This window comes from Passer montanus, unplaced genomic scaffold (assembly GCF_014805655.1).
Source record: "Passer montanus isolate IOZ18808 unplaced genomic scaffold, ASM1480565v1 scaffold56, whole genome shotgun sequence".
Lineage (NCBI taxonomy): Eukaryota > Metazoa > Chordata > Aves > Passeriformes > Passeridae > Passer > Passer montanus.
Window position 1 is genome coordinate 4,146,015 of NW_024370595.1, and position 22,899 is coordinate 4,168,913.

The 22,899-nt window shown below is 40.0% G+C and overlaps 1 protein-coding gene across 2 annotated transcripts in view; it reads left to right on the forward strand.

Annotated features, from left to right (window-relative positions):
* Nucleotides 1–22,899, forward strand: part of SLC9A7 (solute carrier family 9 member A7) — a 69,836-nt gene that overhangs the window by 44,280 nt on the left and 2,657 nt on the right. The window contains exons 12-16 of one of the 2 annotated variants that reach the window (XM_039725679.1): nucleotides 1,364–1,517; nucleotides 7,183–7,242; nucleotides 11,862–11,925; nucleotides 14,706–14,788; nucleotides 18,022–18,127. In XM_039725679.1, the coding sequence (XP_039581613.1) occupies nucleotides 1,364–1,517; nucleotides 7,183–7,242; nucleotides 11,862–11,925; nucleotides 14,706–14,788; nucleotides 18,022–18,127 (467 nt within the window). The remainder of the gene's footprint in view (nucleotides 1–1,363; nucleotides 1,518–7,182; nucleotides 7,243–11,861; nucleotides 11,926–14,705; nucleotides 14,789–18,021; nucleotides 18,128–22,899) is intronic. The other variant, XM_039725681.1, reaches the window with a different exon arrangement.

The window sequence follows — 22,899 nt, forward strand, 5'->3', positions numbered from 1 at the left end:
GCAAAAATTCTGGGCAATGAAAAAAATCTTAATTTTAACTCATAAGCAATTGACTCTACTACCTTCTGTTTTTGTGATCCACATTGATGCATCCTAAAGGGAAGGCTTAATACTGCTTATTGCAGCATGCCATCATGTGTCTTTCAGCCTTTACAGCAAGTGTGCCGTGTCTGGGGTGGGTGACATCTCAAAATGCTGCCTGCTCACAGCAGGCAGCACCTCATGCTGGGAATAGAGCATTTTCATTTGAAGTGCTTGTGAAGGACATGGGAGAATTGGGCTGTATCTCTTCCAAAAGGTTATTTCTAGCTGAGAGGATGTTCACATTGTGCAGAAACAGACACCTGCTGAGAAAATTGAGGTGTATTTATGGGTACCCTTTCCCATTTAGTTGGCCAAAGGTATTTGACTTAAATTGCCTTGTAATTTCTATCACATAGACAACTGTTTTAGCTTGTAATTTGAGGCAAATTATGTATTGTGTGTCTAAACATGTGCATCCAAAAGAAGTTCCAGGGAATCCTCTGTACCAAAGAGGATAGAGCCAGGCTGTTTTCAGTGGTGCCCTGTGCCAGGTCCAGAGGTAATGGGCACAAACTGGAACACACGAAGTTTTGTTTGAACATCAGGAAACCTTTTTTACTATGTCCAGACATTGTACAAATTGTCCAGAGTGGTTGTAGCATCTCCATCCATGGAGATATTCAAAAGCCATCTGGACATGGTCCTGTGCAACCTCCTGCAGGTTGAGCAGGGGTTATTCGAAGAGGGGAATTGGACCAGATGAATTTCAGGGGTTCCTTAAAACCTTAACCATCCTGTGATTCCTCTACATAAGAAGTCTGCAGGTGGTCAAATGCCATGGCTTGCTCTTGCTACTGAAGTTTCATAACTGGGAGCAGAGGAGAGGAGGAAAGATGCAGTCTGCCTGTGACCATGTAATTAACTAGAATATTTTTATAGCTGATAAAAATGTCAGATCAAGAACTCACATTTCAATTATGGATTCAACTGGAAAAGTTTGAATTTTCACCTGGATTCAGGGAGCTGCTTGACACATAATGTTTTGCTGCTGTTCACAACTTGTTTGTTTCTGTTTTCCTTTCCTGTTAGTTTCTGGAAGTATTTACACCTTTTCACAGCACTTGTGGATTCTATAAGTTATAGGAAACCAGGAGAGTTATGACATTCTGTTATAAATTATTCCAGGGCACAATTTATCAGGGAATCTAAGGAAATTAAAAGCTGCTGTAGCCCAGTGCTTTCTGCCTGACACTTTGTGGGAGGGAGCGAGGAAAGGTGCTGTGCTATCCACAGTCACGTCTGCACCTCTGAAGCTGTGCCATTTCATTCTTTCTGCTAGGTCTCAGGGGAGCCATGGCATTTGCTCTGGCTATACGAGATACTGCTACCTACTCCCACCAAATGATGTTCTCAACAACTCTGCTCATCGTGTTTTTCACTGTGTGGATTGTTGGTGGAGGTACAACCCCCATGCTGTCGTGGCTGAACATCAGGTTGGTATGCAGCTGTGTGCTGGGGGAAACTTCAGTTTTCAACAGGCAGCTGTGCTAATTTAGCATAGTTCTACAGAACCTGTTTGATGCTTGCTAGAAGAATTTAGAACATGGTATTTATACAGATATATATATACATGTAGATATTTAGAACATTATATTTTATGGAGGAAGATGCTAGTGCAGTCTGGTGAAGAAAATGTTCTGATGCTGCTGGGATTCAGCCTAAAGGTGCTCTGATGCTCTGCAAGTAGGTATCTAGTCTTTGTTACTCCAGCAGGATATGGAATAGTGTTGCCTGATAAAGCAGCTCTATATTGAAAAGAAAGAATTAATCTAGTCCCATATAAACTTTGTATTATACTAAGACTGTTCCCTTTCTTTTGACTCTTCGTAATGGGCCTGTTCAGGTTTTTAAGTTCAGTGGATTCTTTATTAGGTGGTGCTAAGGTAAATGTACTTTAAACAAAACCTGATGTTATCTAAGCAACTTGGATAAATGGGATCCTGCTGGTTTTTGGGGTGTGTTTCATCCTGTTTTGAGGAGATCTATGAAAATGGTAAGTTGCATGATTATAGATGTCTGACTATAAATCCTGGCTAATACTTAGTACTTTTGACTACATGTATTTTCATATTTGAGAATATTTATCAAGAGATGTGCTAGAGAATCACAAATCAATCATTATTAAAGACATATATATCATAGTTTTGGAAGTTTTGGCAGTTTGGGAGACAAAGATAAATAGAGGAGAATTAAAACAGTACAAGATGTACAAGCCCTGAGTGCAATCAACCATTACCTCTGCCACAGGGCTCTTTCAGTCATCAGCAGTACGACAGGACTGAATTCTTGCATGTGGCCCAACCCTTGGCCAACTGCAAAATTGTTCTGAGGTAGCAGCTTTTTTTCTTCCCACCCTCCTCCATCAAAACCAGGAAGCATCCCAGATTATGCGTTTCCTCCTTTAGCTAATCTAGTTCAGTAGTGAGACTCCATAGGCCTGGCTGATGAGCTGGCTCTGCAGGCAGAGTGGACTAACCCCATATCCATTCCAGGCTCATCCCTCTAGGTGGCTAGACTTGCAAAAGTCATTAGTGTGACCAATAAGGCAGAACAGCTGTAAAGAGATTACAGAGAGAGGTAACTACCAAAAGGGAGCTGACTGAAGCATAGTTTTGAGTGTTTGGCTGTAGTTTTAGGGGGAAGATTAACCCATCCTTGTGAGTAAGTAATTTTAATTGTCACTTTTTTGGCATGGTTGACAGAAAATAAAGAGTTAACTTTCCTGTCAAAGTAAGGATAACATATATAACAAGGGAGGAAGCATTTTTGAGATGGGTCTGCCTGCAGCTGGCTCGATAGGCACTGACCTGCCAGAGACGGTATAACAAGGGAGGAAGCATTTTTGAGAACTGCATGGGTCTGCCTGCAGCTGGCTCGATAGGCACTGACCTGCCAGAGACGGAGTCTGCACCTTCTGGGACCACAAGAGATCAGATTTGTGCCAGGAGGTGGCAGCCGTGTGCAGCTGATCGAGAGTTAGAAACTCGGTGCTGGTGAGGTGCCCTCAGTGGTTGGAACACTTTCTGCTGGGGGGGAAAAAAAAAAAAAAAAAAAAAAAAGAGAAAAAAAAAGTAGTTCTGTTTTTCCCAATTTTTTTTTAAGAAAAAAGAGTGACAACTTATTTTCCAGCTGAATTTTTAAATTATGCCAGTTATCTCTTTTCCATCCCCTTCTACTCAGTGGAAGCAGTACACAGGAGGAGATGTAGCTGTTCCAGCGCTGTCCCAGTGCCTCACTCAGCAGCAGGGTATATAGTGCTGATGCAGTCCCGAGGCTGTGCAGTAGGTGACTTGTCCCTAGGATGCTTGCTGAGCCTCGGAACTTGCCCATTAAATTTGATTGCCAGAGGCTGGAAATAAGTAGTGGTCACATGCAGGATTATTTACTAGAAAAGTGGTTATAAGATAAAAGGTGGTTTGCTTCCAAGATGAAGTGAAGAGATATAGAATTAATGCCACGTGTATGTTGGACTTAAATGTTAGGATTTGTGGGGACTCCTAAGAGTCCAGTTCTGATGTGAAGGTCATACCAGTTGTACCAAGAAGGAAAGCAGGCAGGCTACTCAGCCATTACCAAGTCCTCATGAAGCAGCTGGCCTTTCTTCAGTGTGGATGTCAATAGAAGGCCCATGTCTGGGCAAGTCAGAGGAGCCAAGACAGATGTGAAAAACCAAAGGAGCTTATTTATGATTTAAGTAGAACTGTACCAGGGAGCTGACTCCAGCCAGGAGTGTCAGCCTGGCCTGATACCCCTGAGCTCAAGGGGAAGCAGCTGTGTGCATGCACTGGGAAATGCCCACACAGGGATCCAGAATTGCCTTGCTGTGGCTTGGAGGAAGAGGCACACGCCTTCTGGCCACACCATTATTTGTGTAGCATTTGGGATGCGTGCTTGGTTCTTTACTTACTGTTGGTCCCTTCCCTCCCATGACACAAAATATTAAAAGGAGGCAAAGGGTAGAGAGGCTAACATGAAAATGAAGTTTTGGTAAAGTAAAAAGCAGTATAAGGAGGAAAATAGGCCAAAACTACTCTCTGCCTCCTCTTGTCATTCTGAAAAGTTCAGATATTCTGATGAGCAGGTGTCTTTTCAGGTAGGGTAGGTTACCAGGGACCACTGACCAGGCTTTCATATACAGCTAAGCAAAGGACCTATGGTTTGTAGCAGAGGCTTAACTTCAGTTTACGGCTTAACTGGTTGGAAAAGCGAGGTCACAACTTCAAAATCTGAGTAAAAAACCCAGGATCTTTAGATGCTTTTGATTTCTGCCACTTGATGCTGAGGAAATTAAAAACCAACACCAGAAACTGGAGTTAAAGCCATGATATCATATGTTGGAGTTCCTTGGCTGACTATCAGTGAGACATGTTCAACATCTGAGTGGTAAACAGTTACATTTTCTTAGTAGTAGATTTTTTTTTCTTAGAAACTAAAGCATGACCTGAATATTAAAAATATAGTCTCATCCTTTAAGACCTAAACAAAGAAACAATTTCCTGGTTGAAGCTTTAACAGTTTCAGCAAACTTGAGAGCTATGTAAATCAAAACCACTGGCAAAATTCCTCTTTTCAAAAAAGTAGCTGACTTCTTGTTTCACTTATCTGTCACAGGAAAAAAGGGAACTCCTAGCATTTGTATTTCAAAACAATGTGTTTTCCATTTTTGATTAGAGGTTAGTGACCTGGTTCTTTTCATGTTCAATGAAGCAACACATGGATTAGAGCCTTCCTCTCCTTTATAACCTGCTGCAAATGTGGAAGTTATTGCTTATTTTAATGAAGTCATTTCAGTTATACTTAGAAACCTTTTTATAAATCTCAAAACATTATACCTTACACTTTAAAATAATTTAGGTTTCTTTTTACCATAAAAGCTAAAGGTTGTACAGACAACTTCAATCTAGATATTTAGTGCCTTATGCCTGACTTTGCATATACAATCTTTAAAGAGTTTCCTATTCAGTGATTTTTCTTTTCCTGTAAAAGAGCAAACTGAAAAAGAAATGTGGAAACATTAACTCTTATCCAGTTGCTATATGAACTAACTATCTGGGATGGTGGTAAAAGTGTTGGTTTGGTGGTTATTCTCCGTTCTCTTACCCAGGGTGGTGCAAGGATAAAATGTGCATTACAAACCACACCTGGGTGTGCTGGGATGGCAGGAGGCGAGTGCTGCTGCTGGGATCCAGCCTCATGCTGTGTTCCAGACTAGCGTGGGGGATGTCTGACAGGAGGTTACATCCCCCTGTTTTGCAGCCTGTTTCCATTATTGTGTTACTTAGATCATTCACTGCCTTCAGCCACTCTCTGCTGCCCTTGAAGGTGCACAGGGGCTGTCCTTTGCCCTCTGTTGTGAGCTTTTTCTTTGCCCCTCTCTTTCTGGAATGTTTCTTCCAGTTGTCTTTCCCTAGTTTTTCTGTTCTTCCTACTTTCCTAATCTCTAGTTTTTAATCACTGGTCTTGAATCTCCCTTAATAGTGGGACCCTCCAAGCCTCCAGTCTCCCCGCTCTGGACTTTTCCTACTAAGGGCTTTTCCCTTAGTAGGAAAGAGATTACCTCTGCCTCTGGAAGTCTGGAAGTGAGCATGGGAAATGCTTCATTTTCTCTCTTCTCATTCTCTGAAACACAGCAATTCAGGCCACAGAGAAAAAGTGTGGGGAAGACACTGTGGGAATTGGGTTGAGACACATCTAGAGCACACAGATGATATGAGCTGAACTGCCAAGCTCTGGCAAGCCTCAGCCAGCAGTTTCAGGAGCCATTGTCTTGGTTAGGTGAAGTAAACAAATACCCAAAGGCATCCTAAAAACAACTTGACACAACTTTTCCTAATTCCAGAGGTTTTTCGGGATTGGGTTTTAATTTTTTTAAAACACGGTGTTGGGAGTTCTCTTCTTTCTCAGCCATCTTCTGAGAAACTGTTGAACTCTTCAAAAATAGCAAAAATTTTCCAAAAATGCTGTACTCATTACAGACATCTGGGAAAACTTCAGTATACTAACTTGGCAAAGATACAGGAAAGAGAAAGAAGTCATAGAAGGGGAGTTATTGGGCAGTTTTTAATTTTAGTTTTTGCTGTGCATGCAGAACCATCTCTGTGATGGCCTTGGGGAGCAGAGTACTCTGACCTGGTGTGTATGTTGGCCTGGGAAAAGAGCTTTTGAACCTGGAATCCAAATCAAGGCTATCTCAAGTTTGGTATTTGCCTCAATATTCAAGGATTAGATGAGTACATGCTTTTTGTATCACAAGCTATGGCCTTAAATATTTGGTCAGTCAAGATGTCAGCCTGAAACCAGGGTGTGCACACCTGCTTTTTCTAAAGTGGGCTTCTGTGGATTTCTGATCTGGGCTTTTATTTCACATAAGCCAAATATAGTTCGTGACACATACCCTCATGGAAAAATATGGGGTGGGGGGGAACCCCACAGGCTGCTAAGCAATGTATATGAAAAATACTGGAAACCAAACTTGCTTTCATTTGCATCTAAAAAAGATCCCACAAACAGAACTGAAAAAGGCAAAGCAATGAGTAAAACCAGACTCTGCTATGACTGGAGATTAAATCAAAAACTGACAGTCAGTTTTTAGTTAAAGCAATTGAGTGGTTTAGTGCTTGTTCCCAGTTGATTTGGAGTGTTCAGAAAGCAGGTAATATTGGTGACCCCTCTCACACATGTATAGCTTCCCATTACTTCTTCCTGTGATGTCTCTTTGTCTTTCAGACATGTGCAGGTCTGAAGTGGTAGGAATTGTCTTAGATTGGCTCTGTCTGTGTACAGCACCAAAGAGAGCTAATGAATCTGGTTTTCTGGGGAATGTAGTCTGTCATTAATTCAGATTAATACAGTTGCCAGCTGGGATCTGAATGTGTGAAGAATATTATTGGATATGTCAATCATAAATTGCTGCTGTTGCTAATTTTGGTTTTTTGGTCACTTTGTCATTGCTCTGCCATTGTTATTCATGTAATTTTTTTTCTTTTTTGATTTGGTATGGATTTATTTGTTAGTTTACTTTGTTTTGCTGAAGAGCTCTCTAGAGCCCCCATCTCATGAGCATTTTGTTACTCACATTGCATTCTTGTACTGTACCAGAGTTGGTGACCATGTTCCATCGGTGGAAGAGATGAGTGAAAGCCACTGGCTGTATTTCAGGTGACACTGTGCTTTCCTTGATACCACATTAACCTGGTGCTTGGCTTTTTTCATCTTTGTAACACTGAGTGTGTGCTCTCTTTCTGTACTCTGGCATGCTGCTGCTGCTTTTCTGAGAGTACCAGAGATGCTCCTCACCTCTGAGTCTATTCACTTATTCTGAGCTGTGAGAGTGTGGATCACATATCATGTCTAAAAAATGAAACTATAAAGCACATTCTTTCACTCTGTGTATAGATATTTAATAAAGCAAAACTCGAATCTCTGACCTTGGAAGACTTGAGAGCTGAAAACCATGGATTTGATCTTATGATCTTTAATCACAAAGGTGTTCTTAAGCATTACTTGAGGTTATTTTGTGTAACTCTTCAGGTTGGAAGGAACTTCATAGGTGGTTTAGCCCAGCCTTTTTGGGGATATATTTTTAAAAACAGAGAGATACCAACCAGAGAAGACTAGGACTTTGGTATGGTGTTTTTAGAGCAGATAAATGGTTAGAGAGAGAATTTAAAATAAATCTCTAACTGACATCCTCAGGCAATGTGTATGTGTGTGTTTATAAAAACATATAGAATATTTATATAAAGAAAGTTCTTTGGGATGGGGCAATTAAAGGTTTTCATGTACCTTGTCACACTTGAAGGTTTCCAGCAAACCACTAGATTTGCCAGAGATGCAATGTATTAGTTTGTACAGACAATCTGAGAACTATTATCTATTACAGTCATTCTTGGTCACACATGCTAAATCTAATAATGCCTGGTATTTCAGTAACTTGTCATTCATGTGTTGTAGGGCCCTGGAAAAGTTTCTGAAGTACCAGAAGAAATCATTCCACCCATTTTAAAATGATGCAGCAGAGAACTTGATGTAGTTCTATATGCCTTTTAACCATTCATTTCCCTCCATTTAGTTCAGTTTTGTGTGTGAACCACTTTCTCCCACACTGTTTAAATTACTGAATTATACATAAGCTTAATGTTTTGAGAGATCAAATCTGAGTAGCTCTTCTCCTACATGATGTGCTGGAGTTGTAGCGGTAGGATAAAGACCAAGAAGTCCAGGAGTCAGTTAAGGACAGGAATGCTGTGTTTTGGTGTTGGGCATTAGGAGCTCAAGACTCATCCCTTTGCTCTTACAGAGATCTTAATGCATGAAATGCTGTTTTTACCTTAAAAAAAGGTTTTCATTAGGGAGGAGTGAAGAAATACACTTAAATTGGATTAATTTTACTATAGCATACTCTTGTCTACAGATTCGAATGGCCTTCCTAAGGCTGAAATAAAGGTGTCTGAATTTTACTTACTAGTAATTGTCTGTACTGAAGGAATAAGGTGTCTATCAGATACCAAAGTTATTCCAATAGGGGAAATAAATGGATTTTTCACTGATTTTGAAATATATATGCATTGTTACAGCTGAAAGACTGCTCACATTCTTCATCCAAAATCTTCTTTTTAAGAGTTACTTATTTGTACAGCCTTGGGGAATCCCACACAACTGCTGCAAAGGGCTCTCAGAAAGAGTGGAGGGGAAACAAAGATGCTTGCTGGCATCTGCACTACCTTGCCCTTGGCTGTGCCACATCTGCTGTCCCCATCTCAGAGGCCTCTTCAATAAAACATTGGTTTTGCCCTGCCTTTCTGTTAGGAGTTTGAGCAAAACAGCCCAGCCTTTAGCAAGGCTGCCATCTCTGTTTCTCTGACCTCTGGGAGGGGATCTGTGTAAATCCATCCAGTAACAGTTTAATTTATAAAGCAGGTTAAATAAATGAGAGCTGTTATTGACCTCTGCAGCACACGTAAACAACAGGAAGCTTTTAAAATATATTAAGCACATGAAATGGATTTTTCCCTCTTCAGCATAAGAAGAAAATCAATGTTAAAGACATACATGCATCAGCTTTACTCATACTTTTAATTATTGAAGCAGTTAAGCAAAGATGAAGTAACTAAGTGTTTTCTGTGCTTCTTTTCACTGTAAAGGAGGTTGGGACAGACTTGACTGGTTTTTGGTATTGTTTTGTTTCAGGTGATAAAAGTGACGCTTCCTTAGAATTCTAGGGGCTGTGCCTGCAAAAAAAAGTGATGCTTGTCATGAGATAAGGGTATTAGCCTTGAAACTTAAACAGGCAGGCTTGCTACCAAAAAGTTAAGCTTTCTATACAATTGATCCTAGAATAGAGGATAAAAGCATATTGTTTGAAAGACAAAAAAAGTAGGTGGGAGAATTCAAAATGGCAATGTATTTGGTGTTAATCTCTGAACTGAGGAGCAGACTTTGAGAGTGATTAAAAAAAAGTGATTTATGGAAAATAATTATTTATAAATATTCAAAAATATAAATTCATTTGAAGAATAACTTGGAAAAAAAGTTAAATGGACAAGTCTGTGTGGATATACTATTTCAATATTGAAAGGAACATTTGTGGTATGATTTTTTTTTCCTAAAATTTGAACCATTTTAATATAGAAAATGTTTTTTTGCCGCTTTAGCACAACAATGAAGCCAAATTCCTGGTCTGTGATATACTATGACTTTTCACTGAACAGTGTAGTTACCCTGTTTTGGTCTTCCATTAAGCCTCATTCCCCTGCCTAAGGCCAGTTAAAATTCTTGAAACAAATGCACAACCTTGAGTCAAGTAAAAGCTGAGACACTGAATTGTTTGGTTTTCTTATGTACTGTGAAGTGAATAGGTAGCCCAGGGAGTTAAAACTATTTGGGGAATGCGAGCTATGTTCATCTTTTGGAACAAACTGCTTGAACTCCCCATTCACACTGTCAACTACACAGCCAACCTGAGCCTGGTTGCTTTGCATAGCACATTGAACCTTCCCCCTTGTGCAGTTTGGAAAGCCACAAATATTTTTCTTGTGTTTTCATGCGTACTTGTAAAGGAATGCATACTCTTATGTATATACATATATTACTGTACTGAGTTGGTTTCCTGCTGTTGTTTGTCAGCTTTCTGCATTAGAACCCAGTTTCCCTGCCAAAACCTGTTCTTATGTATGATAGCCAAAGCAGTAACACCTCAGCCCTGTAAGCTCTCAGAACTCTTGTGTGTGGTATTTTATTTTAGCATGTGTTACAATCCAATACTCAGTCTGTCTATCCAGCATTCCCTTAAACTGGTGAAGATTTTCAGTTCTGAAGCTGGTCAGTGCCAAGGAATTTCCAGGCTAAATGTGCCTAAAGTTCAAGATGACTCTATATGTGGAAAAAGGAAGTGATGATGAAAAGAGCAAGAGGCCTAGGAAAAAAAGAAAAAAAAATCCAAGCAAAGGACTGGGTCAGCAGTTTTACATGAGGCTGCTGCAGAACAGCCTTCTGGATTTTCTCTGAACTACATTAATTCATGTGAGGCCTTGACCTGGCTGTGAGTCCACAAGGCTGACTTTAAACTTTTCTTCTTCTATTGTTCTATCAAAAATGCTGCCCTGGAAGCTATTTGCAAGTGTTCTCTTTTTATTTGATCCAAGCATGGTGTCCCTGGGACAAACCAATGGTATGGTCTGACCAGCAAGTTTCTCTTGGCTTCTGGTGATCCTTAGGGCTGTTGCATAAACACCATGGCTATAAAACAATTAGCAAACTTACAAAAAGTCCAAGTAACAAGGACATTGCACCAAACCAGCTCAGTCCCTTCTAAGAGAGTAGAAGTGACGATGTTAACAAAATCTTATTGTCTGAGATGGCTGTCACATGTGTTTCCCCACGCTTACTATGTGACATGGTGGAACTGAAACACAGCACATTTGAGACTGAGACTCTTACCTAACTTTTGAGGTTAGAGGTTTAGGTTCTACAAGAGATGACAGAGATCAGGACATGAATAGTATATAAAATAGACAAAGTCCAGTCTACCCAAACCAGACCAGAAAAACCTGAACATAATTACAAGGATTAAATGCCAGTCTTGGATAGGAGCCATATGTGCAAGGATGGTTCAGTAACAAGATGCTTTCTAGCTATGCAGAAGTGAGTAGACAGTTTCTTCTTAGCATATTCTGTCAACACCCTCATTACACAAACCCTGCCTCACTCAGACGGGAGGCTGGACTACACGCCATGTGTTGGTCCACTGTGGCTGTGTTGTGTTAGGTGAATGAAACTTGCAGCAAATTAATGCTGTGATCCTTTATAAAATATTTGTTCTGCTTCCCATAGTGCTTTAAAACGTGAACTGTGTGTGTCTTTTAAAAATGGTTTATTTCAGCCATTCTCAGATTTATCTGGCAGTTATTTCCTGGGGAAACAGTTAGGCTGGGTTTTATCCTTAGTTTCTGTTTTCTTCCTGCTGGATATGAGGGATACTCTCCACTGAAGGGGATGCCATCTACTTTTTAAGGCAAAAATTTTTTCCATGTTCTAAAAAAATTGGCAACAAAGGTAAGCAGTAAAATTGATGCCTACATAGAGTTAAAGCAGTTTCTTGTTTATAGCTGTGTAACTGCAGGGGAGTAATGGACAGCTCTTCCTCAATCTATACTTATAACCTCTCTGATGCAGCTTTGCTGGGTGCTTAAAGTGCTTTGAAAATGCATTCTGCCAAACTTACAGCATTTGCAACCCTCAGTAACACCACTTGCTTTGTTTTCCTAATGTTTCTGTAGGGTTGGGGTTGACCCAGATCAGGATCCTCCACCTACTAATGACAGCTTTCAAGTCTTACAAGGAGTAAGTAATTACATAACTTCTCTATTAGGCTGATCTTATTTTATAACTAAGACAATAGAAAACTGCAGAAGTTGTATGCATGGATAAAACCTTTCTGTCCTAGCTAGGGGATTTTGCTTTGTAATATTCAAGTAATGCCCACTGAAAAACATTCAGTGATTTTGGGTGTAGTGCTGTCCTGGTCACATTTTTCTGTATACGTAAGGCATCACAAATATCCCCAAATCTACTAATACACTGTATAACAATGCACTTTCCTCTTCCCCCACCTAGCCAACATGCTTGCTCTTAGCATGCTACTGCACAAATAGTTCTTCTCAGTTCAGAGGTAATACTCTTGGCTCCTCTTCCTTAACTGATAGCAAATTTTGGCCCTTGGACTTGCTTAGAATCCAAGATTAAGAGTGCTAATCTGATCTTGACTCTTGTATACCAAACCATGTACCAGCTGGATCCTGCTGGGACTGCCTATCACCTGGGTGAAGCAGAAGAAGAATGGGCAAATTGCCATTTGTATTTAGCAAAATGTTACTGTGAATCTTTAGTGAAGCTTTCCATGCATCAGTAACAACCCAAGAGTTGATTTGGTTTTCCCCCTGAAATATGCTATTGGCAAACAGGATCGCTGGAAGAATGTTGTTCATAGCAGAATTTTCAGTTTTGCTCATCTAAAAACTAGAGCTAATTCACAGGAGGAACGAAAGGTCTGGAAAAAAACAAAACAACTCAAAAATTCCTCAGGCTTAACTGAGAGTTTCCTCTGTCCAGATCTTAGTTTCCACTCTTCCAGAGTTCTGCTTGACACTGATGATAGCAGCACAGCTGGTTGCTTATGTAGGGACCTACTTGAGCAAGACAGCTTTGGATCTAGAAGATGCTTAGGGAACAATGTTCTATGATGATTCTGGTGTTCAGGCTTGTCAGAGATACATGAATGTGTTTGGGTTTTGGTTTTGGTTTTTTTTTTCTTTGTTTGGTTATTAGCTTTTTTCATAGTGGTTCCTCCTGCCTTGGCTTTTTTTGGTTTTGTTTTTTTTTCTTTGTTTGGTTGGGTTTTTTTTGTTTTTGTTTTATTTTTTATTTTTTGTTTGGTTTGGTTTTTTTATTTCTTTGGGTTTTTTGGGTTTTTGTTTTGTTTTGGGTTTTTGGGGTTTTTTTTTGGTCTATTTGTTTGGGGGTTTTATGGGCTTTTGTTGGTAGTTTTTTGGGTTTGTTTTGTTTCTTTTCTTGTTGATTGGTTGTGGGGTTTTTGGAGGTTGTTTTTTCTTTTTTCCCAACCCTTTCTTTCTCTTTTCCTGGTACATGTTGTACAGGTAAGAGATACTTGCTCAGGAAGCACCTCTTTCATTTCAGACACTGCATTTGCCATCTCTATGTTCTTTGTAAAAGCCTGTGTCCAGCACAAAAAATAGATGCCTAAATGGTGGAGCTGGCTACAAGTAAGGGTGAACTTTGTTTTGTAACTATCTGGAAGTAACCAGAAGTCCAGGCCCCAAAACAGCTTTTACAGTGAACACCACAATTATTGCATATAACCAAGGTTAGGAAGTGGTATCATGGAAAGATGGCTTTGGCCAATTCAGACTGAGCTTGTCCTCAGTAATTGAGGAATTGCTGTAATGGGAACAGAGCAGGGATATTCTGTTCTCATTCAGTGTCTGCTGTGGAAAAACCATGTTTGCTTTTTCCCATGTAAACATAAAGAACTTACCCATTTGTTTCCCTCTTTAGCTGTGCATTGCATTGCTAATATAGTCCATTAGTCAGTTCCCTTTGGGTTCATCTTTCCCTCACCAAGCCAAGATTAGCAGTATGTCACAGTTAAAGAAAATATATCATTTGGGGAGGGGAGGGAGTGAAAATGTTTAGGTTTAACTCTTGGTGGATCATGGATTTTTTGCAGGTCAGAAGTACACAGTGTAATCCTATCTTGCTCTTTTTCAGTAGTTTGGAAGATGATTCATACAAGGCATTCATTTGTTTTCCTATGTTTAACTCTGGCCTCTGGCCATAAACACAACCCCTCCCCCCCAGCCAAACAACAAACAACAAAACAAAAACACAAAGCAAGACACTCAAACCCTAAACAATAACAAAAGTAAAAACAAATGCAGCTGCAGACCAGCTGGTGTGATGATTTGCAGCACTGCTAGTTAAGAGATTATATTTAACACTCTTAGCCCTTTCAAGGCTGATCCTGCATTTTTGAGATTTGCATGACCTCCCTCAATTGTGAGCTTTACATGGATTCTCTGTTAAGCACATTTCTCCTAAATGTGATCTATTTCATCAGGTTTCTGATAATTTATCAGATATTATAATGTCCCTTTTTCTTCCAAGGAAGCAACATGCTTAAGAAAAAAACATCAAACCTAGAGTTAGATCTAGACCTAGAATTAAGGAAGCCAGCCAAGCAATGAATAGGAATCAGTCTTGGACTATCAGTGAGGCTTATTTGTCAGTTTGGAAGTAATTTCTATATGTGTTACTAGACTAACTGTGAGATAAGGTTTTAGACTCCAGGGAACCTGGTGGTAGAGGAGTTGTTAAAGTAACATGAGTGCAATGAAGACAGCCTGGTTCTCTGCAGTCGTTTCTGGTCTTTCTAGGGAAAGCAAACTCAGTATAGGGAAGTCTCTAAACAGCTTTCTTCTGTGTTTCAAGTACAGTATTGAATTTGACCTTTTTTTTGACAGAACATTACATTATGAATTATTGGAGTGTATAGTTCTGTGTTTTTCTGCCTGAAGTAATTTAATGTGCTTTTATCTTACTTTTAGGATGGCCAAGATTCTGCACAAAGGAACAGGACGAAGCAGGAAAGTGCTTGGCTCTTCAGGCTGTGGTATAGCTTTGATCATAAGTATCCTTTTGAAAACACAGCTTAGTTTCAAGGCATGAAATGTTCACTTTTTCCCTTTCCATGTACCCATCTGTAGCCTTAAGCACTTGATCTGTCTCCTTATGACTCTCTCAAGTATTTGACAAGCTCAAGAAACAGAACTGAAGGCTGAATTCACTGGCTCAGCAGTCAGACCTTTCATTTCCCTAGTGCAGGGTGTGTGACACTTGCTGGAGGACAGAAACCAGACAGAGATGAAGTACCTTCCTAAACAATAATACAGGAAATTAACTGCTTCAGATCCTCTGACTTGTTCTATTATTCTAATGATGCTAACAGCACAAATTAGGTTTCCAGTTCATTGTACATATCTAAGCCTCAACTCATTGCTCTGCAGAGCCATCTGCTTTAGTGATGAAGTCCCAAAATCTGTGGTTGATTCCTAAAGAGGAAGCTCTGGAACTAAAAATCTACATGAGATCCAGCTGATCTCCTTAAGTATATCCAGAAGGTACTATGGATGTTAAAGCAGTGTCTCTGAGTGTATATAGTACTGTACAGCCTTTCTGAAGCTGTTATTATACTATTTAGATAACCTTGTTTATGATTCTCAGCAACTTTTGTGTAGCTGTCCTGTATTTCATGCTTGTGGGTTTGGGGTTTTTTTAATCTACTTAACTTAATCAGTATGATATTAATTATGACACATTAAGTATGTCACAGCTGCTCCTCCTCAACAGCTTAGAGTCACTTAGCAAAAAATGGCAAAGATAATCTTGTGGCCATGGCAAGTCGCTTACATCTAGAAACCCAAAGAAATTTCAATACTGAATTCCTAGTAATTTCTGGGGCAACTAAATATACACACTGACCAGAGGTAGAGCCCTAATGCTCTCGCAGCTTGCATGTGAGTCTTTTCAGTGGGGTCTTGGCCTTTGATTGATGAGAGGTTGCTGGCCTGGTTGGTCATTTCCTTCCATGCCTTGTGCACGAGGCTTTCACACCCAGGAAAACCTAGAGAATAGGACTAGAATTGTTGAGAATGTTTGGATCCTAATGGCACTTGCATAATTTCCTTCCATGCCTTGTGCATGAGGCTTTCACACCCAGGAAAACCTAGCTAGCATGTTGAGAATGTTTGGATCCTAATGGCACTTGCATCTTTGGGATAAAATCCGTTTGTGACCAGCGCTTTCAGATGCAGTAGTACTGACCCAAAGCACAGAAGGGAGTGTATGTGCTATTTTAAATATTCATAAATGTCTGTAATTCCAAGTTAACTCTTCCAGTGACTGGCCCCAAAGTGCCTCAAGGTCAATTTTTATTATTAAAAATGAACCAACTAGACTTTGGTGTTAAAAGCATGAAAGGATCTGGCTGTAGCTGACTGCTTCTTTTTTGTCTTTTTAAGAAGGAAGCAGAGCTGTGCTCTTCCCCTGGCTTTACAAAAGGGATGTGCCTGATGAAAGGAGTAGTTGGCAATGCTGACTTCCCTCAGCTGATGCTTGCAGAGAACAGTCCCTCCCTTGCAGCTGCAGCAAAGGCGGGGGGAGTGCCTGGAGAAAATTACAGCCTAACTACCTGCTTCACAGAAACTTAAAGGATCCTGACAGTGCATTCCCTTTTCTTTTTCCAGTGGTGAATAGCAATATTTAGGAAAACTTTCTGTGGAGTTTGTGCCAAGGAATCTGACATTAAGAGGCAGAATTGTCTTACTTTATGTAGAGGTAAAAGTCTGCTCCTTCTGTTGGAAGAAGTCATTCAGACGAGCATTGGCTGGGTGGGCTTAAATTGTATAGATGGGATGATCTTTAGAATTGCCACCTCTATATCCATGGCTAAATGGTTTTTTTGCTGGTGAAATCACTTGGTTTCTGGGTAGAAAGGCAGATTGTCTCAAAATTCACTCTTTGCAAGAGAACTTAACTTGAAAAATATGTAAGTGATGGAAAAGTGTGCTCCAGAGCTCACTTGCCTGCAGAGCTCTGTACGCATGGATGAGTGGGAACTTCACTCCTGTGGAATGCACTTAATGTTGTGGGCTGTTCCCTGGGCTCACCCACAACTGTTAAACAAGGAGAAAACTGCAACTTTGATGAAGTAGCAGATGTCTTCAACTGGGCTTGTTTTTTCACGGCTGAGTTGTTGCCCGTCTGGCGCAGGGCAGCGTGGAGCCTGGGTTAGAGCAAGGGCAAAGAGCTTGTTTCTTTCCAGGAATGGGTGTAACCACACTCTTAGGGAAGGAGGAAAGAAGGAAACATAACTCTCCTCGAGTAAACAGCTGTGCCAGGCTCTGCTAAAGGGAAGGGATAGCTCTCTGCTAAAACAGCCCCCTTTTAACCCCTTTGCCCTAAGCATCTTAAATGGGTGGGGAGGAAAACTGTTATATTTACAAATGGACTTGATTCTCTCTGTGCTTAGAGGCCTAAGAAAGTAACTAGACTACCTACAACTTATATATTTGAATTTAAAATAAAATTGATTGAGTCGTGTACTAGTCAAGATTAACATGCTGCTTTTTAATAGAGACATATATTTTGACTCTTGGGTATTTTTTTTCAGGCATATCATCAGTGTGGAGTACTCATGTGAAAAGTGTGGATTTACCAGGGCGCAGACCTATAAGATAGGGGTAAAGACACTTTAGTTTCCCACACCCATGTCCCCTCAGTGTCATCTAGGTAGCATTCTTTCCTTTGACACTGTGGTACATGGTTCATACAGTTTTCCCTTTGCCTTTCTGGCTCCCTGTGGTAAATGTATGTGCACTGGAGAAATGTCTGTGAGCATTGCCAGGGCAATATCTCTGGCTGCACCTCTGTGGCTCAGTAACCAGTAGATAAATGGCTATATTGATTTGAGGAATTTGAATGGACAGAATTTCTATATTTCCCTATATTGAACCACACAGGAATTAACTTGCAATCTTGACACCATGCTCCCATCTTCAGAGCAGAAATACCTTTGGACCTTTCAACACTAAAGCACTTCTGCTTTCTCCTTTTTACTAGAGAGCGTGGAAGCTGGAAACATTGCAACTGTTTGAAACTTGTAAGAAGTTAGCTAGTGGTCCTTGCAGATTAGTGAGTAAAAAAACTGTCCTTGGAACAATCAAGGGGAAAATGTTGGGAGGGTGTTTTATGTACAAGTATTGCATATTACAGTTCAAAGGCAGAACCAAATTTATGTACAACTGTCTCTTTATTTTCAAGAGTGGTTTTTGAGCACTGGTGTGTTTTCCTTAACTACTGAAGTTATTTAAAGCCAATTCTCACTCACAGTGGCCCTCCATTGACCACAACGCTGCCCAGCTGGTGTGGCCTGATAGCTCGCTGTCTGACAAGTCCCCAGGTTTATGATGTAAGTAGAACAATTCAATGCCTCCTGGTTTTGTTTTTTATTTATTAAACTTAAGCAAATCGGTGTTTTTTCTTTCTAGGTAACATCCTGGTTTCAGCTGGTCTGGTAGACATACTGCAAGAAAGTCCTGATTTTCCTAGGCAGAAAAGATTTAAGATTCACTCCCCAGAGGCAAAAGCTTCTCTTGTTCAAATCAGAAACGATGTTATTTTCAAATACTACTTTAGAAAAATAACATTTAAGGATATGGGGAAATTACAGGCCTAGTCAATAACCCAGTTCAGTGAATCACTTCAAAATATTCAGTCCCTTCTCAACACTTTTGGACAAGATTCTTTGCCTATTACTGCTAAACTTCGATGTCTCCTTAGAGATGTCATTGACACATTTACCCAGCTGGAAAAATACCTTGTAGTGCTTCCCTTCATTGTTTCTACTGCAGAATTTGAGATCTGGTTTCAGAGACTGTTAATCAGTTACTTATCTCAGTCTAGCAGTCTGAGACCACACTGTCTTTACAACTGTGTCTTGCAATAATTAGTGCTCTGTTCTCATATTACTCTTGTAGGATCCTGATACTTGTCATTCTTATCTGCACAGTGCTTCTGAAATCTACAACTTTTCATGAGCTGCTTGTAAATAAAGCCACATTGCTATGTGGTACATCTCAAATTTGCAGGTTCTCTGGAATATTAATATCTCTATGCTCAAGTAGTCTTGGACCAGTTGTCTATTAATCCTTTCCTAGAGAGTTATGAATTCTAATTGCAGCTTTGAAATCTTTCCCACATTTCTTTCTGTGTATCATTAGCATCTTACTTGTACCTGATAGAAAAAATTCAAAGAACTTTGGGATACACGTTGCCCATTTGGAACTATAGCTAATACAAGAAATTGGCCTAGCTCCTATCTTTGCAATGGCACTGCAAGTCTTGAAACATGTCTAGATTGCAAGGGATCCATCAGACCAATTAGCCCACTTGTGCACTACCCATATGTCTGTCTTTGTATGATCTTGTGAGAGTAATTGCCCAGTAACTGAGGACCTAACCAGAATGAACATACAAGCTTTGACTCTCATTTTCTCTTATTGTTGGCTCTTTTTCTTCTTTTTTTTTTCCTCATTACTCATCCTTGTTGGCTACCACCAGATGTGGAAACTTATTATTTAATGGATTGGCTTTGTGATACACACAGGACATTAGCTTCATTAAAAATGCTTGTTAGGTTGTATACTTTGTTAAGGTGTATAATGTGGAACTTTCCTATTGTATTCTCTTTCCTGTTCCTGTTTCAGTGCAGTGCTGCAATTGTCTTAGGGAAGAATATGATTTTGAAGTTTTATTTCTAGCTTCTTTTCAAGAGTTCTGAACCCTGCAGTTGCTTTGTCTTTTTGTTTCTTTACATGGCTGACTTTGCTACAGCACTTGGCTATGACATTTTATCACTGCTTTATAAGCTGTGGAATCTTTTTGCCTTTCTATTAAACGCAGATGAAGCAACACAGACAGCCATGTCTTTGTGGGGACAGAAACTGCTTGGAATAGTGTTTTTGTGAGGTATTTCCAGGAAAATTAAAGGGCACACCTGTGAGAATTAAAGACTGAAGATTGTCAGTCAAACAAGAAAAAAAAAAGTCTGCAAATACTTAATAAAGTATAGCATAGCTGTAAAATATTTTTCTGAAACAATTGTTAAATTCTGGATCTCCTTCCAGGTGCATGTCTGAGTTACAGTATCTATCTAGAGAAGAAAGCAGTAAGTATGTGGCTATGCTAACTGCATATTTGTAGACTGTTTTTAGCTTTTGTTGTTTCAGTTTTTTTTTTCTTCTCTGACTTTATCCCAACCTTACTTAGAATTCACTCTCACTTCCACAAGTGGGAGTAGGTCTTTTAAATTAAATGCTAAAGAGGGGTTCAAAAGTCTGAAAGTCAAATAATCCTCCAATGCAGCCCACCCACAACTTATTCCTCAGCATGAGATCGTGTCCTCTAAGCCTCAATTTTCATGGAGTATGTGTAGGGCTCTGAGTCAGCCCACAGGGGTGAGGTACAGTGGATCTCTTCCAGACATGATGTTACTGTTCCTTGCTGACATTCTCCCACTGCTTTAAGGCTGTGCCACTAGGCTGTTTCCAATGCAGACAGACAAATTGGAATTTAAAGCATGAAAAGGTGCTGCAGTTAGCAGTTTAAGTTTTGAAAATTATAAGTTTAGTCACTATTTTTCTCTTCTGGTGTTATCTGCAGTGTATAATCAGTTGGCAGCTTATCCCAAACTGATGTAGGTCAGTTATTTTGCTTTGTCTTTTGAAATGTCCTTTGAAACTTTTAGTAATTTTCTGTTCTATCAGTCATTTATTCCAACTGAAAGAAGCACTCCTGGGGATACTTTGTAGTTGTTGTTTGTTTGTTTTGGGGCTCTTGCACACTTAAAAAGAAAAATATTTCTTGCACATACACAGTAGGACAACTTGGTATGAAACTAGAAAGAATTGAAGTAATTTATAAATATGCAAGTGAAGAAACTTGATTTGCAATCTGTGGAGGAGATAACTCTCAAAATGGATAAGAAAACTGTTCAGCCAGGCTTCCCCCTTCCCTCTCCTTAGTGGTTCTAGCTTCATAGCAAAAATTATTTAGTTTCCTTGGTGAATTTAAATTCAGCTGAGAAAGAGAAACTAAACAGAGCATCAGGTTTAAGTCTGAATATATTTTGCATGTGTGGTACTTGATGCTTTCATTTTGGAGCCACAAGATAAGCAATTTCTAAGGTAAGTTCTGTTATCTGTGGTGCCTGCATTGTGTTCAGCACCAGCATCTGTGACGACTGCCAGCACTTCGCACAGGCATTGTACTTTGCTTGTGCTTTTTTTCTACATTGTCTTAGGAGGCAATAAAGACTGGCTTTGTGAGCAGTAACTCAAATAAGCTTTTATAACAAAAAACATTTCCAGCATGTATTCTTAGGAGCAGGAACAGCTTTTACCACAAAGAGGATAGTCTGCAGAGAGGTCCCTCAAGGTTATGGTCAGGACATCAAAGCAGAATTCAGGCTTTTGCAGTTTTGGATTCAGGTCTTTAGCCATTCTAGTGTGTCAGCTTCAGTGGTGTCGTTCAGACCTGCGTTTTCTGAGTGAATTGAAGCTTTTCCTACAGAACCGTAGGGGATTGCAGAGGCCTGTTCAGGGTTATTCTTGGGAGTATTTCAAGTCTCTGTGGATCTATTTGGATACATTTCCTGTCTTTCTTGAATGAATTGTTCATGCTGCATGAAGCACGATAGGTTTATTCACCCATCCTCTTTGTTTGCAAACATAGTAAACTGTATAGTACATGAGATTTTTTGTGGGTGTTCTCTGGGGAAATATAGGAAATAAAATCTATGCTGCTTGCAGTGCTATTCAGAATGGAAACAAATAAGTGGACCTTGGCTTCTATGAGGCCATGTTTGTTCACTGCCTTGAGAGAAAGCTCAGTGTTTTCTCTGGAACTGATCATGTTTAGGTGCACGTAAGTGCAGCCTGGGACAAACCAAGAAAGACTGAGGCAGGACCTGCCATATAGTATAAAGCCTGTATCAGTATCATGCTTCCAAGAGCTCCTCAGCCTTTTGGGGAAGCTCAAGTGTAGTGTATTCTTACAGTTTCTTATCTGCTAGGTGGCTGCAAGCGTTCACTGCTCAATAGCATTGTGGAGACAGGAGGTGCTTTGGGAGCTTGCTGCAGCCACTTCACACGTGGGCCTGGTACAGAAATACCTTCTGGTGCTCTGTGTTAGCTCTGCCTTCCCCTCCTTGGTGCCTCTCCAAGGGCAAAAACCATGAAGGGGAATGTGTGATAGACCTTAGCACCTTCTTCAACTTTTTAAAACATAATCAGTCAACAGTCACAAACTTCCTGCTTCTTGCTCATTTTTCTGATTTTCATCGTTATTTGAATGCCTCTTCTTCCAAACAATATATATACAGACTGCAGATTTTCTTAAACTGATTATTTTGTGACTCTTTTAATCATTTTGGTCTTGTTCCTCAGACTTTTTTTTTGCAGCTAAAAGACTGCAAAGGCTATTTCTGCCAATTATAGCTGAACCCCTTCATTTCTCCCTTTTTATTTCTATTTAAGATGGTGCCAGTAGGTCAGTGTTTTCTTCGTGATCAATAAAGCAAGTGTCCTAACCCATATTTGCTCTCTGAGAACAGTGCTCTCTATCAGACTAACCCTGTCACAAAAAAGCAATGATAAATTTGGATGCCATAAAGGTTCTAAGAAATTAGCATTCCTTCGAAGTAGAGCTTGTCTTGCACCCAACACTGAACTGCACCATTTCTTTCGTTGATTTTGGCAAACTCCTGACACCTCTTCTAGTCCTTGTTAGTTATACATTCTGTATCATCTAGAGGCTTCTGCTGCTTCATTTTGTCTGATTATCTTTCTGACATAATGACAGGAAGCTTTCCCAGGAAGTTTTATTTAGCCAGGAGCTGCATTTTTCATCATGGACAGGTTAATCAGCATTTTCCATCTCCAGTGCCCTGAACTCCTGTTCTGCAGTAGAGCAGTGCTTTCTGTTCACGTTGATCACAGACATCCCATCTCACATGGCCTGTGCCCCCCTTCCTTTGCCGCAGTGCAAGAAAATAAAGCATTTTGAGAATGTAGCCCAATCCGTGTCCAGCCTACTGAGGGAGCAGCAATACACATTTCAGCTCCTGCTAAGCAGTACAGAGCCACTCATGTGGGGAAATAATTGCTTTCAGTTGCAAGAAAG